The 13,021-nt window shown below is 49.0% G+C and overlaps 2 protein-coding genes across 2 annotated transcripts in view; both read left to right on the plus strand.

The window, feature by feature from the left end:
- Nucleotides 1-4,418: 4,418 nt before the first annotated feature.
- LOC142586287 (neprilysin-1-like) lies at nucleotides 4,419-7,139 on the plus strand. The gene has a single exon (XM_075697535.1). The coding sequence runs from the start codon at nucleotides 4,419-4,421 to the stop codon at nucleotides 7,137-7,139; it is 2,721 nt and encodes a 906-aa protein (XP_075553650.1).
- A 450-nt stretch (nucleotides 7,140-7,589) lies between these two features.
- Nucleotides 7,590-13,021, plus strand: part of LOC142585222 (protein SSUH2 homolog) — an 86,141-nt gene continuing 80,709 nt past the window's right edge. Inside the window, exon 1 of the mRNA XM_075695809.1 lies at nucleotides 7,590-7,790. Within this exon, the coding sequence (XP_075551924.1) occupies nucleotides 7,774-7,790 (17 nt within the window). The 5' untranslated portion in view covers nucleotides 7,590-7,773. The remainder of the gene's footprint in view (nucleotides 7,791-13,021) is intronic.

A 13,021-nucleotide genomic window follows, 5' to 3' on the forward strand; every position in this document is an offset into this window, starting at 1 on the left:
GCTCCTTTGCTTGACAGAAGTCTAAGGTGTTCCTGATTCTATTTGCGATTACCTTAGTAAATAGTTTGTAGGCAGCTGACAGTAAGCTGATCGGTTTATAATTTTTCAAGTCTTTGGCGTCCCCTTTCTTATGGATGAGGATTATGTTAGCGTTCTTCCAAGATTGCGGTACGCTCGAAGTGATGAGGCATTGCGAATACAGGGTGGCCAGTTTCTCTAGAACAATCTGCCCACCATCCTTCAACAAATCTGCTGTTACCTGATCCTCCCAAGCTGCCTTCCCCCTTTGCATATCTCCCAAGGCTTTCCTTACTTCTTCCGGCGTTACCTGTGGGATTTCGAATTCCTCTAGACTATTCTCTCTTCCATTATCGTCGTGGGTGCCACTGGTACTGTATAAATCTCTATAGAACTCCTCAGCCACTTGAACTATCTCATCCATACTAGTAATGATATTGCCGGCTTTGTCTCTTAACGCATACATCTGATTCTTGCCAATTCCTAGTTTCTTCTTCACTGCTTTTAGGCTTCCTCCGTTCCTGAGAGCATGTTCAATTCTATCCATATTATACTTCCTTATGTCAGCTGTCTTACGCTTCTTGATTAACTTCGAATGTTCTGCCAGTTCTATTCTAGCTGTAGGGTTAGAGGCTTTCATACATTGATGTTTCTTGATCAGATCTTTCGTCTCCTGCGATAGCTTACTGGTATCCTGTCTAACGGAGAGACCACTGACTTCTTTTGCACATTCCTTAATGATGCCCACAAGATTGTCGTTCATTGCTTCAACACTAAGGTCCTCTTCCTGAGTTAAAGCCGAATACCTGTTTTGTAGCTTGATCTGGAATTCTTCTATATTCCCTCTTACCGCTAACTCATTGATCGGCTTCTTACGTACCAGTTTCTTCCGTTCCCTCTTCAGGTCTAGGCTAATTCGAGTTCTTACCATCCTATGGTCACTGCAGCGCACCTTGCTGAGCACGTCCACATCTTGTATGATGCCAGGGTTAGCGCAGAGTATGAGGTCTATTTCATTTCTAGTCTCGCCGTTCGGACTCTTCCACGTCCACTCTCGGCTCTCCCACTTGCGGAAGAAGGTATCCATTATCCGCGTATTATTCTGTTCCGCAAACTCTACTAAAAACTCTCCCCTGCTATTCCTAGTGCCTATGCCATATTCCCCCACTGCCTTGTTTCCAGCCTGCTTCTTGCCTACCTTTGCATTGAAGTCGCCCATCAGTATAGTGTATTTTGTTTTGACTTTACCCATCGCCGATTCCACGTCTTCATAGAAGCTTTCGACTTCCTGGTCATCATGACTGGATGTAGGGGCGTAGACCTCTACAACCTTCATTTGGTTACTCTTATTAATTTTCACAACAAGACCTGCCACCCTATATGCTTCCAGCTATATGCTTATTCCAACCAGCTATATGCTTATTAATCAGGAATCCGACTCCTAGTTCTCGTCTCTCCGCTAAGCCCCGGTAGCACAGGACGTGCCCGCTTTTTAGCATTGTATGTGCTTCTTTTGGCGTCCGCACATGGTTAGAATACCCACACATTGTTAGAATACAATCTCCCTTTAGGGAGCCTATACCCTAACGGGAGCCTATACTGTAACTCTATCCGTTAGCAGCGGCGCTCGCTTCCCGGCAGCAAGTTCACAAGACAGTTAATTCCTTCTATCTACATACTCCAATAAAGAACCGATTAGAAGAATTACTTCGGTGAAACGCTCCTTATACGGCGCTTTACAGCTCACAGTGGAAAACCGAAATTTGCATAGGGGCCTCGTGAGGGGCCTTTCACCCTCCGTCAGTCCCGCTACACAGGGACTGTGCAGGCCGAAAGCGTCAAGCAAAATTTTTCTTCTGCACATCTGTCTCTCGGAGTATTCACGGGTCAAAAGTGCGCTGAGCGGTTTCGTGACTGGGCCACCTTGAATGAGGTTAGACGGAGCAGAGCTGAGGACCTCTGCTGAGGCGTTTTCATTTATTCTTTAATTTTTCTTTTAGGCGGTAGGGGAGGAGGGGGAGGGATTTACGTGGCCGAAAACACGACATGGTTACGAGGCACGTCGCAGTGGGTTACTCAGCATTAATTTTGAAAACCAGCGTGGAGTTCTTTAGCGTATCCCTAAATCTAAGTACGCGAGCTTTCTTGCGTTTCGACCCCATCGAAAATGTCCACGATTTACGGGACACTAAAACGCGTTAACCGTGCATACCTCCATTATAAATAACGGCCCTGTTTCGAAGACAACTTGCCATTATTTATTTTATGTGCATACATAAAGGCCTAAATGGGCATTGCATATAGGGGGAGAGGTGATGAAATAATTGAAAACAAAACACATAATTTATAGCATAAGACATATTAATTCCAGCATGGTTACTATATACATAGTAGTTCAATGAAAGAAAACTACATATACAGCAAAGCAACATCATAGCTATTAAACTTCGCAAAAACGCATGAAGCTGTTGACTGAAATTTTGATTGGCAAGTATGAATTCCATTGGGTGTTTGAATAGTATAGGAGAATCGGGGTTTAGTAATCAACTACGAACTGGGCGATAAACTGTAAATGATGGCATGTGGCCACCGAATTCAGATCTATGTAGCCGTGTAGGTTCTCGCAATGGTAACGACCCATTTGCGAGCATAAATGACAATGCCTCAAGTGAGCAGAAGATTAATCTGATTAAAAAAATATATTGCCTATACCAAACAACGCAATTTAGTTTGTTCAGGTGAACCGCGAAAAAAATATGCCTTATTAGTAAGAGTCTGGAAATATAGACAATTAATGCAGTCTGGCGAACTACTATTCGATTACTAACTGTAGGACATACCGTCACATGCACAATACCTCTCCGGCATGTCACCCTAACAGTTTTTAACTTAGGGATGTCCTATCGTGCTATTCATTTTGTACTTGCTCAAATATGCAACATTACTGTAATAAAATCTGAAACGGTGAAGAACGAGACGCTGCCAAAACGTGAGTCAAGAATCGAACTCTATATTCGGCGAAGTTGTGCGCATTTAAGGAACACACACACACACACACACACACACACACACACACACACACACACACACACACACACACACACACACACACACACACACACACACACACACACACACACACACACACACACACACACACACACACACGCACGCACGCACGCACGCACGCACACTCACACGCGCACACAAGAAAAACGGCACTTTCACCAGAAAGTTGAGGCATCGATTGCGATAGCAAATTAGTAGACAGCTATACGAAGTGAGGATATTTTAATCGGCCATAAAAACCTGCAGACATTCAGTTACAAACTAAATTAACAAGCATGGTGGTGTCACGCGAGAACAAGCAAACACGAGCTAATCTCGCTCGATGACCGCGCACGCTCGCTGTCAAAACGCTGGAGTGAGAAAGCACGGCAGCAGCAGCGAGCGAACGGACCTCCGTGAATGCATCGTGAATTGGGCGCACGTTAAAGAACACTAGCTGGTCAAAATGAATCCGGAGTTCCCCAGTACGGCGTGCCTCATAATCAAATCGCGATTTTGGCACGTAAAAACCCCAGAATTTGGTTGTTTCAATTTCACATCAATCGCTGGTACTCGCACACATTTGAGAATCTATACAAGATTTGCGACGCGACCAGACACGCCTACAACGTTCAAGAAATTTCAAGTACATCAGTCACGTCTTGCGCCGAGAAAACACTTGATATATAATAGTGATATCAACGTGAAAAACAGACGCCGGTAAAAAAGCGAAAAAAAAAAACGACGCCTGAAAACATGTTGCGCGAGCAGTAACGATGCAACGGCACATGATAGTACACTGTATCAAGATGTCGTGAGAGAATTGCGCACATTTATTTTACCAATAGACGGACGCTCTTTTGAAAACGTACAGTTACGAGGATGGTGGTCGAGCAACTTCGCATTTCGTGCCCAATGTCGCCGTAATGAAATGGCTGCTTCCTCCCATGCACACTACAGTTACCATGCCTGCAGTAACAAGTGAGTGCGGTTATTTTCTTGTTCCTATGAATGCACTATAAACGTGCTTTCCTACACCGAGGGCATGACAATTGTAGCACCTGTATGTACTCGAGGAAAAAGAAGCGCTCGTTGTCGCGCGGAACACAGCCCAGAAGAAGAAAATCCCCGAAAGAAGCGCCAGGCCCGGCTGCGCCCGCGGGCAAGAGGGCCGTGCACGACTCTCACCGAAAGACGGTTGCCGCGGGGGGCGAGACAAGACGATGGCGCAACAGTGTTCGCCACAACCCAAAAAACGCTCCTCAAATCCACCGCAAACCTCGCGCCGATCGCTCCCCGCACCGGAACAGAGCCCAAGTTACGAAGGACCCAGCCCGGCCACCTATCTACCCATGGGCTACTTCCTGCCCTGCCCGACCGCGCCGGGAGACCAGCCTCCGGTGCGCGCGCCGACGCCTGCCGAGAGCGCCAAGGGGACCGCCGGCTCGCAGCCTGAAGCGCTGCGGCCCTTCTTCAAGCCGCCTCCGACGCCAGCCTTCTTGGGCCCAGCACCCTTCTATCCCGGACCGGCGTTGATTAGCGCCTTTCCAGCCGTGGACCACCGCTACCCGACCTTGGAGGCCATTCACCAGCAGAAGTTGAACAAAGCTCTGCTCGAGCTGCTGAGTCGCGCAGCCATGGCCACCGACGAGGACTCCAAGCCCAAGAGTGAACCACCCGACAGACCCGGTGGGTGCTGTCGCGCGGCTTTCTTTGTGACGACGCTCGTGCTTGCGCTGATGGCGGGAGGCTTGTTCTCCTTCTACGTCGTCAGCGGGAAGCTCTCGGACAGGGACTTGTCTTTTTTCAACCTCACTCAGTTCGCAGTCCAACGCGAGAAAGAAAACAAGATGGCCGCCGCGCCTAAGGAAGAGCCAAGCCCCCTTCCTACGGGTGTGTCAACGGCAAGTGAACCCTCCGCAAGATCAGAAGGCAAGGTCTTCTACCTAGAGCCCAAGTGGACCACAACTGAGGAGGAGATGGAAGCAACGGAGAAACGTACAGTCAAAGTTCCACGATGCCGTACGGCCTTCTGTCGCGACATGACTGATCGCTTCAAGTCGTTATTGAACTGGACCTTGTCACCCTGTGGAGACTTCTACGAGTTCGTTTGCTCCTCGTGGAGGTCGCAGGAAAAAGGAGCGTTCTCACAAGATTCTCTGTACGCAGGAGAGGTCGAGGACAGACTGAGAGATTTGCTTTTGGAATCGTCGGAACTCGAAAGCCAACTATTCAAGCCTGCTGCTGACAAGCAAGACATCACAGAAAACTCAACGTCGCCGCTGGGCTACGCAGAGACGCTCATGGACCTTTGTACGAATGATAACATCAACAAAAGTGATAACGAGAAACAGGCAGAACAATGGACGCACCTTCGGTCGCTTCTGACAACCGTCGGACTGGAGAAGTGGCCTTATCATAACGACAGCGTTAGCAGAGCCGACCTGTGGACAACCGTTGTGCTTCTTTACCGGCACCTCGGACTTCCGACGTTGGTCACAGTGTCGGTCGAAAAAGATCCCGAGAATGAAACGTCGCTTGTAGTGTCCATCGACGAGCCGGATATTGCTATAGGCCTCTTCGGCACCAAGGATGTGTTTTTGCCAAATTGGTATTCGCACGTCGTTCGAGGTACGATGAAGATGTTTAGCCCTTACAAGTACCTGAACCAGGCGGAAAAAGTTCTGGCGTTTTCAGAGAAGCTCGCCGGGATCACCAGCACACGTGGCGAAAGGAACTACGTGGAAGAAGCCAAAATGACCACCGTTCACAACCTTCCATCTTACGCACAGTTTCTAGGCTTGCTGTTCGACGACATCATCATCGTGAACGAAAAGACTAGGCTTCTTGTAAAGAACATGCGATACCTGAAGGCACTGAGGACATTGATCCACATGACACAAAACCACGATCTGCTCAATTACCTGGGTTTCAGGGCTGTTCTTCACATCTCGCCACTCATGTTCGGGGAAGAATTTGTCGAGCTGGCATCCGTGCGAATGCGTCAACTCACCGGACACAAAAAACTAGGCTGGCCGCGCTGGAAGACTTGCCTGAGGATGCTAGAAGACGCCATGCCATTCGTTTTTCAGCGGGCAATCTTTAAAGCCACCGACAAGTTGCTCAACATCGAGAGAGTCACGGCGCTTCTGAACGACCTGAAGAGCAGCGCTCTTCTTGCGGTGAGCAATTTCACCTGGATGGACACCGCCGACAAGATAAAGGCCAGAAACATCCTTTCCGACGTTAACCTCGAAGTGTTCTATCCATCCTGGGTCAGGGAAGACAACGGAGACGCATTCAACCTTCTCCTTCCAGCACCGCCCAACGACACCGCAGAGCTGCTGAGCGCCTACTCGGATTTCGTCAGGAAGAACACGGAGCGGAGATTGCTTGCTATAGCGGCAACGAGTGTTCAGTCCTACCCTGAGTGGAAAGGGTCCATCTTTGCGACCTACCCGACTTTTGACTATGAGACCCGCTCTGTCTACGTCCCGGTGGCTTTATTCAACTTCAGCACCCCCGACACCGACGCGGGGCTTCTGTTTCAGACACCACGCGTTGCCACCCGTGTCCTAACGGCTTTGATCGCCTCCTTGCATCGTAACTCGTATCCGCTCCCGGGACCTCCCACGATGCTCAACCTAACAGAAGCCTTGACGAGTGCGACCACGTGCCTCCAGTCCCAGTACAGAAGCGCTTCGAACAACCTGCACGACGAGAAAATTCGCTCTGTGGCTACCACAACGTACGACTTTCTCGACAACGTCGCCATGGAGCCCGCTGTGACAGTGTTCTCGAAGTACGTGGTGGAAAGCGGCGTCGCCGTCCAACAAGACATGCTGAACCTTCCTCTAAGCTCGAAGCAGCTCTTCCACGTGTTGTACACGGCGGACATGTGTGAAGGCGGCTCTTCGGAGCAGCTGAGGCAAGAGTTCGCCGAAGATGCCATGACGCATCCGAGGCTTAGGGTTGTGATTCCACTCAGGAATACGCAGTCTTTCGCTCAAGCCTGGAGCTGCAGTAAGGAGGATCAGATGAATCCCTCGCGGAAATGCCAACTTTTTACTTGATGTGTCAATTACATGCCGCTTTTTTTTTTCTTCCTTCCCGTCCACTTCTCCATAAAGTTGCTGTCTTTACATGTAATGGCCTAAATTTCATATAAAACAGCTGGATAGGCACGTCAACTATAAAAGTTTTCTGCGCTTAACGCGTTACTACGTAAAGTTTCAGTTCTATAACTTACCAGGCGCGTGGGCGGCGGCCGCGGCACGTGTTCACTTTCTGAACGATGAAAATCTTTTGGGGATTGGGAGTTGCCTTTTCTTTCGAGGTCAAAGGGTCGCTCATAAAAAAAAAAATTATATCTTTGTCAGCGCCAGACAAATACTCGAAACAGACAAACTGACGCCAAAGCCGCCAAAGCAAACGATGAAGCCGAAGCGAAAAACCTGCACGACTGGTATCGTTCTTCGCGCCGACACCAGATGCCCTCACTTGTCAGGCCGCGTGCGGTTCCTTTATATTTTTCTGTTCCCCCCCTTCCCTCGCGTCGCGAGGATGTCCGACGTTTCGATTGTTCCTCGCGATTTCAAAATGTAAAATTATTACTGTGTGTTCCACGACGGGGGAGGAAGCGTCGGTAGCATGCCCGTCAGCAAGAAGTCTCGCTTAAAAGACCTCGAACCACTCGGATAAGCGGAGATGGCCACAGTAGCCAGGTGGGTAAACGAGACCTTCCATTCTTTTGAACGACCGCCGCCGCCGCCGACGATCGTGTACGCTGGCTTCTCGGCACTGAGCATATCGCGCTGTGTCGTGGGGCAGCTGTTACCTTATCGCTGTTCACTGGCCTGGCGTTACCAAAGGGCCAGTGCTTGCGCATTGAACGTCCCGATAGCCTCCCTTCGTGCGTCGCCGATGCGGACGTGCATATAGACACTGCCGCGTTAGGTCGATGACATCATTAGAACCTACTCGCGAGCCGCTGTGGGAGCTTATGAACCCTGCGCGCGGCTCTGGAAATGCAAGCTGCTGTGCGACGTGCTTCGGCTTTTACCGTCATTGTACGATCGTTCCCGTAGGCTTCATCCAAAAGTGTTTATTCTGTGAACTAGCGTTTCTTCTTGCCGCAAAATATCACGCGCTCCGAGAGCCAGCGTTTCTTCTTTTTGTTCCCATTTGCTACTTGGCGCATCCTCTGTGGATTCGGTTGATGCATGCTATGCTAACGCGCCTTTAAACTGTTGCGGTAGGTTTCGCACACGTTTAAGAACAAGAAAGTTGGAGCCTGGAGTCTTCGGCAGCGTGCAGTTTCTTGCTATGTAGGCCGGCCGGTTTGCCCTGTGCGCACGCTAGCAGACTGTAGCGGACAGCATTGTACACGTTTTACTGGTTTGCGAGGAGCTGGTTTCTTCCCCCTTTCATAGCCGCGCGTGCTCATAAATGCGGCTACCAGCGCCTGTCACGATAACTATCCGAATCGGGCTGCTTTCACGTTACCGAGACGACCGTTGTGATGTCAACATTAGCTCTCCACAGCATGGGCGATGCGCGCGCGCGTCTTGATGCTTGCACAGGACAGAACGTAGTAGAGCGTGTTGCTTCCGATATCGATTCGCTTACGGAGCCTGTAATAGTTTCGGTGCTTTCTGTCGGCTTGAAATTAAACGAGAGTGAACGGGATGAAACCACGGTCGTGTCACTAGAAACTGTAATATGTCACGTGTATGCGCAAAAACGCTGCCTAAAGTCCTATTCGGAGCCACCATTCGTGCTTTGAAGCAGAAATCGCGCCAGTTTAACACGCAGTTCCTAAGAAGAAAACGTAGGAACGAGAAATATCGGTCGTTCTGTTTAGCAAACATTGTTCGCTCTTTATTCCGACGCGCCGCAGCTCGTTACCACCCAGCTAGCGCTGCAGCGGCTGGAGCGCCCCTGTCCCTCTGCCGCCCCGAGTCAATGCACCACGTCCGCTACCACCACCATCTGCTTTGGCTCAAGCGAGCATGGCGCAGGGTACGTTGCTCGCTGGGAGGGTTATGATTGGCCGTCGTGAAGGGGAAGCTCGATCTTCTCTCCGTTGGGGCAGCGCGCGCTCCTCTTCGAACGTCACGAAATCGATAATGAATCTGCCGCCGGTGTCGGCGCACCCGCTGCCGGGGTGTCGTGTTTTCTTCCTTCGGAGGACGTCGACGCGCGCGAGTTTGTGAGTGTGCGTGTGTGTGTGTGTACTACTGGCGACCATCGCGCCGCGCTGCGGTGCGCTGTTCTGCGCACGCTGCGGGGCCGGTCCAGCGCACGGTCGGACCGTGACCCCGTTTCCTACATTGCGTGAGGATAACGGAGCTCGGGCCGGGCTGGCTCCGCGGTTTTAAACGAAGGGAGCCTCTGTTCTCTTCTTCTTCTTTCTTTCGCTTAAATCTTTGTGTGCGTAATTCGCCGTGCGCGTCGCGCGTGGCGCACCGCGCCATCATTGTCTTTTGTCCTCAAGAATTAATAAGCGGCCCTCGCGTGGTCGACTACGCGACCGCTCACATATTTGTCGCTGCCTGCGGTTATCCGTGTTGTTTGGTTGACCAACGATCTCCCTCTGCCATCGCCTAGGTGTCGGTACACAAGTTCGGGAAGTCTGTTGTTTACAAGCCACGCTGTCCCATCCGTTGTGACAGCCTGATTTGGCTACCTCGCCATCGGCGACCTTTCTCAGAAGAATACAATAAAGTGGAAGAAAGACAGCCGGGCCTGTATTACATATAATAGCTTTCGAGAGCGACCGGAAATGCGATAATGCGATAGGTGAGTCTCCCGTCGTGCACGAATAAATAAATAAATAAATAAATAAATAAATAAATAAATAAATAAATAAATAAATAAATTCCAGCTAAATAAACATAATCGCAAGATGTCAGGCTCGGTGAATGAATTGCGGACAGATTAATGATGGATGGAAACAACTTTATTGTAAATCCGGCCAAGTTTAATGACCCGCAGGCAACGATGTAGGATTCCGGCATTGGAGCAGGTATACGTATAAATAAATGTATGGCTCCTCTGCAGGTCGAAGAAAAAATTGGTCGCTGATGTAAAGTCCGCACAATACTTTGGCATAATGTTCGACATAATTTATTCTTTATACGGTAAATGCACCCGAGAAGTACTGAGGTCCTTTCGGAATGTTCGCTCAATAGTTTATTTTTTCCTGGTCATTTATGAAAAGTAATTGTTTCCGGTTATAAGGAATATTATTATACTTTGTAATAAGTATTTGTATCGTGCAGGGCATTGTTCATTTTATGTCCTTTTAATGTATAATATTTTCGCTGCTAACTGTGGGGTCAGAGTTTGCGGTGTCAAACGGCGCAATTTCTAGAACGATTACAAACTGTGACATATGTCAAACTGCCACCATATTGTATTAATATATATATATATATATATATATATATATATATATATATATATATATATATATATATATATATATATTCGAGAATAAGATTAAAAAATGGAAAAAGTAAGAGCGTTGCCCTTTTAAGTTATTTCACATTCACTATACAAAGTGCGCTTGAAGAAATGGGAGTGGCAGGGGAAAGAAAAGAGGGTGGGGAGGGAGGGGTAACACGTGGTGTAGCCGCGCTGGGAAGCCGATTGACGCCACTGAGCGAGTGCACCAAACCGAGAAGAGCGCAGCTATTTGTATAGTGTGTGTAAACCAGCGCTACACTAAGCTGCGTTATGTAGTAATTCGACTATAGGAGCTTGGCTAATAGGTATATATAACCATAAAAATCTGATTTAGAACGAATGTACATAGCAATCACGCGCGTGCAGTAGTGTTTCGAGTTTCATCGCAGATAGATTGACAGGAAATTCGTGCGAGATAGAGCTGCGCAGCCTAATGAAGGGCCTCTTAAAGGAAAGCATCGAGTGTTTAACCTGAGACAGCGATAGCTGGCTCGACGACGACAGGAATACACGCCACTTTCGTGTCTCGGAAGAGCCCACAGCAGATCTCGTATTAATTCGGCCTATACGGTTACGTCGGACGCTATATCGACACCGTTTTACATGTAGGGCCGAAAGAAATGACAGCCGTCCCGGTATGACGTTTGCGCGCGTATATGTCCATCTAACTATTTTTTCTTCCTGCAAGTGCACGAACGTTCTGTACGCCTAAAAAAATGCACAAGGATACAGAACGCATGTTGTAGGAGCAACTTTACCAGTTTTCTCTTAGGCTTCGCAGAGTTAAGGCTGTTTAGAAGTATAGTTGTTTATGTTAAGCAAGATACCCTTGAAGAGGGCTTTGGGATATACTTCATTTTTTTTTTCGCCACATTGTCATTAGTAGAGACCGCGGACTTTTAGGCACTAAGAATGCGGGATTTAGGCTCCTAGAACGGGCGCTTAATTTACTGTAAGTGTCCCCGAATAGGCACTATTAAAGGGAAGCTGAAGAGTCTGTCGAATTCAATAAGACGCTCATATACGGATGCGGGAACCTTATAAACCATGTAGGTAAAATTTGGGGTTTTTTTTCAATTAGGAGCGACGTAATCGTCGGTTAAAATTGCGCCATAGCTCCGCCCCCCGTCGAATGCCGCGCGCTGCTGCTGACGCTGACGATGCGAGCGGAGACCGGAAACCGCGGTGTTGTGACGTCAACTCTAGTGTTTTGTTGCTTCGCAGCCTGCGCGACCGTGCCTGACCGTGCTTGTTTCTGCGTGCGTGCCATCGTAATCTGCTTCGATCGACCCTGCATTCCTTTGTTGGTGCGTCTGCGTGTATGTAGAGTGGTAGTCAACGTGCGTTTGCATGTGCTGGAAAGCCGGCGCACGCCAGGACGCTACGCTCCCCCCTTCTCTCGCGCACAGCGAGAAACCGACCGTCTCACGTAGCCGACAGAATTCGCCGCCTTTACGACTTCGGTTACGAGTAGTGTGCGGATGGCGCACAGATGAAGGTCACTACACGTACTGCGTGAACCGGGAAGCTTTTCACGCGTTTAAACCGTCTTTGTAGATTGCCGACAGCTTTGGACAGCGCACAAATGCCGACGATCGCATCCCCGCTTACGTTCCACGAGGAGGCATGCAGGAACACAACACTACGGTTGTTTGACCGGAAACGAGCTCACTAGATCGGCGAAAGATAGGCGAGATCACTAGATCGCTTTGCAAAAAACATACTCACCAAAGAGCATTTCCAACACGAGGAGATCCCAAGACTTCGCTTTCGTTCGCGTCGAAAGCACTGCTCGCACCAGCATCGTTTGCTTCTTCGAGAGGCCGGCTCTTCGCAATCGGCTCGTACATGTAGGGAGCAACGCCGAACTCCTCATAAAAACGCAGTCTCTCTAAATTTTCCATTACCTCTTAATTTTCCATTACAGCACCAAACTACCTGGCATCGCGCTTCATGTGTAGCGGCAGCGGTCGGTCACTAGAGTTGACGTCACGAGGCGCCCGACCAATCACAGGCGGAAACGAGACGCGCGAGCTGGGCGTGTCCGCTGCTGCACTTTTCGTCGAAATAAAATATATTTGCGCTTTCTTTCGCTCAATTTCGATACGATATTCGAATTCGGAGGGTTGAAAACCATTATGTACACATGTTCACTCATTTTTTCTGGAAAACCTTTCAGCTTCCCTTTAATTGTTCGGAAACAAGTCTGTTTGTGGATTGAATGTGCATAGCCCATTTTCATTGGAAGAAAACCGAAGTAGCCCTCCTTTGTCAGGGCTGAAAAGCAGCGACCGTATTGTGCAAGTCATCGCTTCACGGGGCTTTGGTGGGCACACGAGAGGCCGCTTTTTCTTTTTTTTTTGTCAATCTGCACGGGAGTGCATTCCTTCGTGCCGCTTGTTTTACGTGGAAGGCGCCGAGCCGTGCTCCCTATAAAAGGTTGCAGAAAACTGCGCCTCTCCCTCTTCACAGTCGCGCTTTCTTT

Source organism: Dermacentor variabilis, chromosome 6 (genome assembly GCF_050947875.1).
Source record: "Dermacentor variabilis isolate Ectoservices chromosome 6, ASM5094787v1, whole genome shotgun sequence".
Lineage (NCBI taxonomy): Eukaryota > Metazoa > Arthropoda > Arachnida > Ixodida > Ixodidae > Dermacentor > Dermacentor variabilis.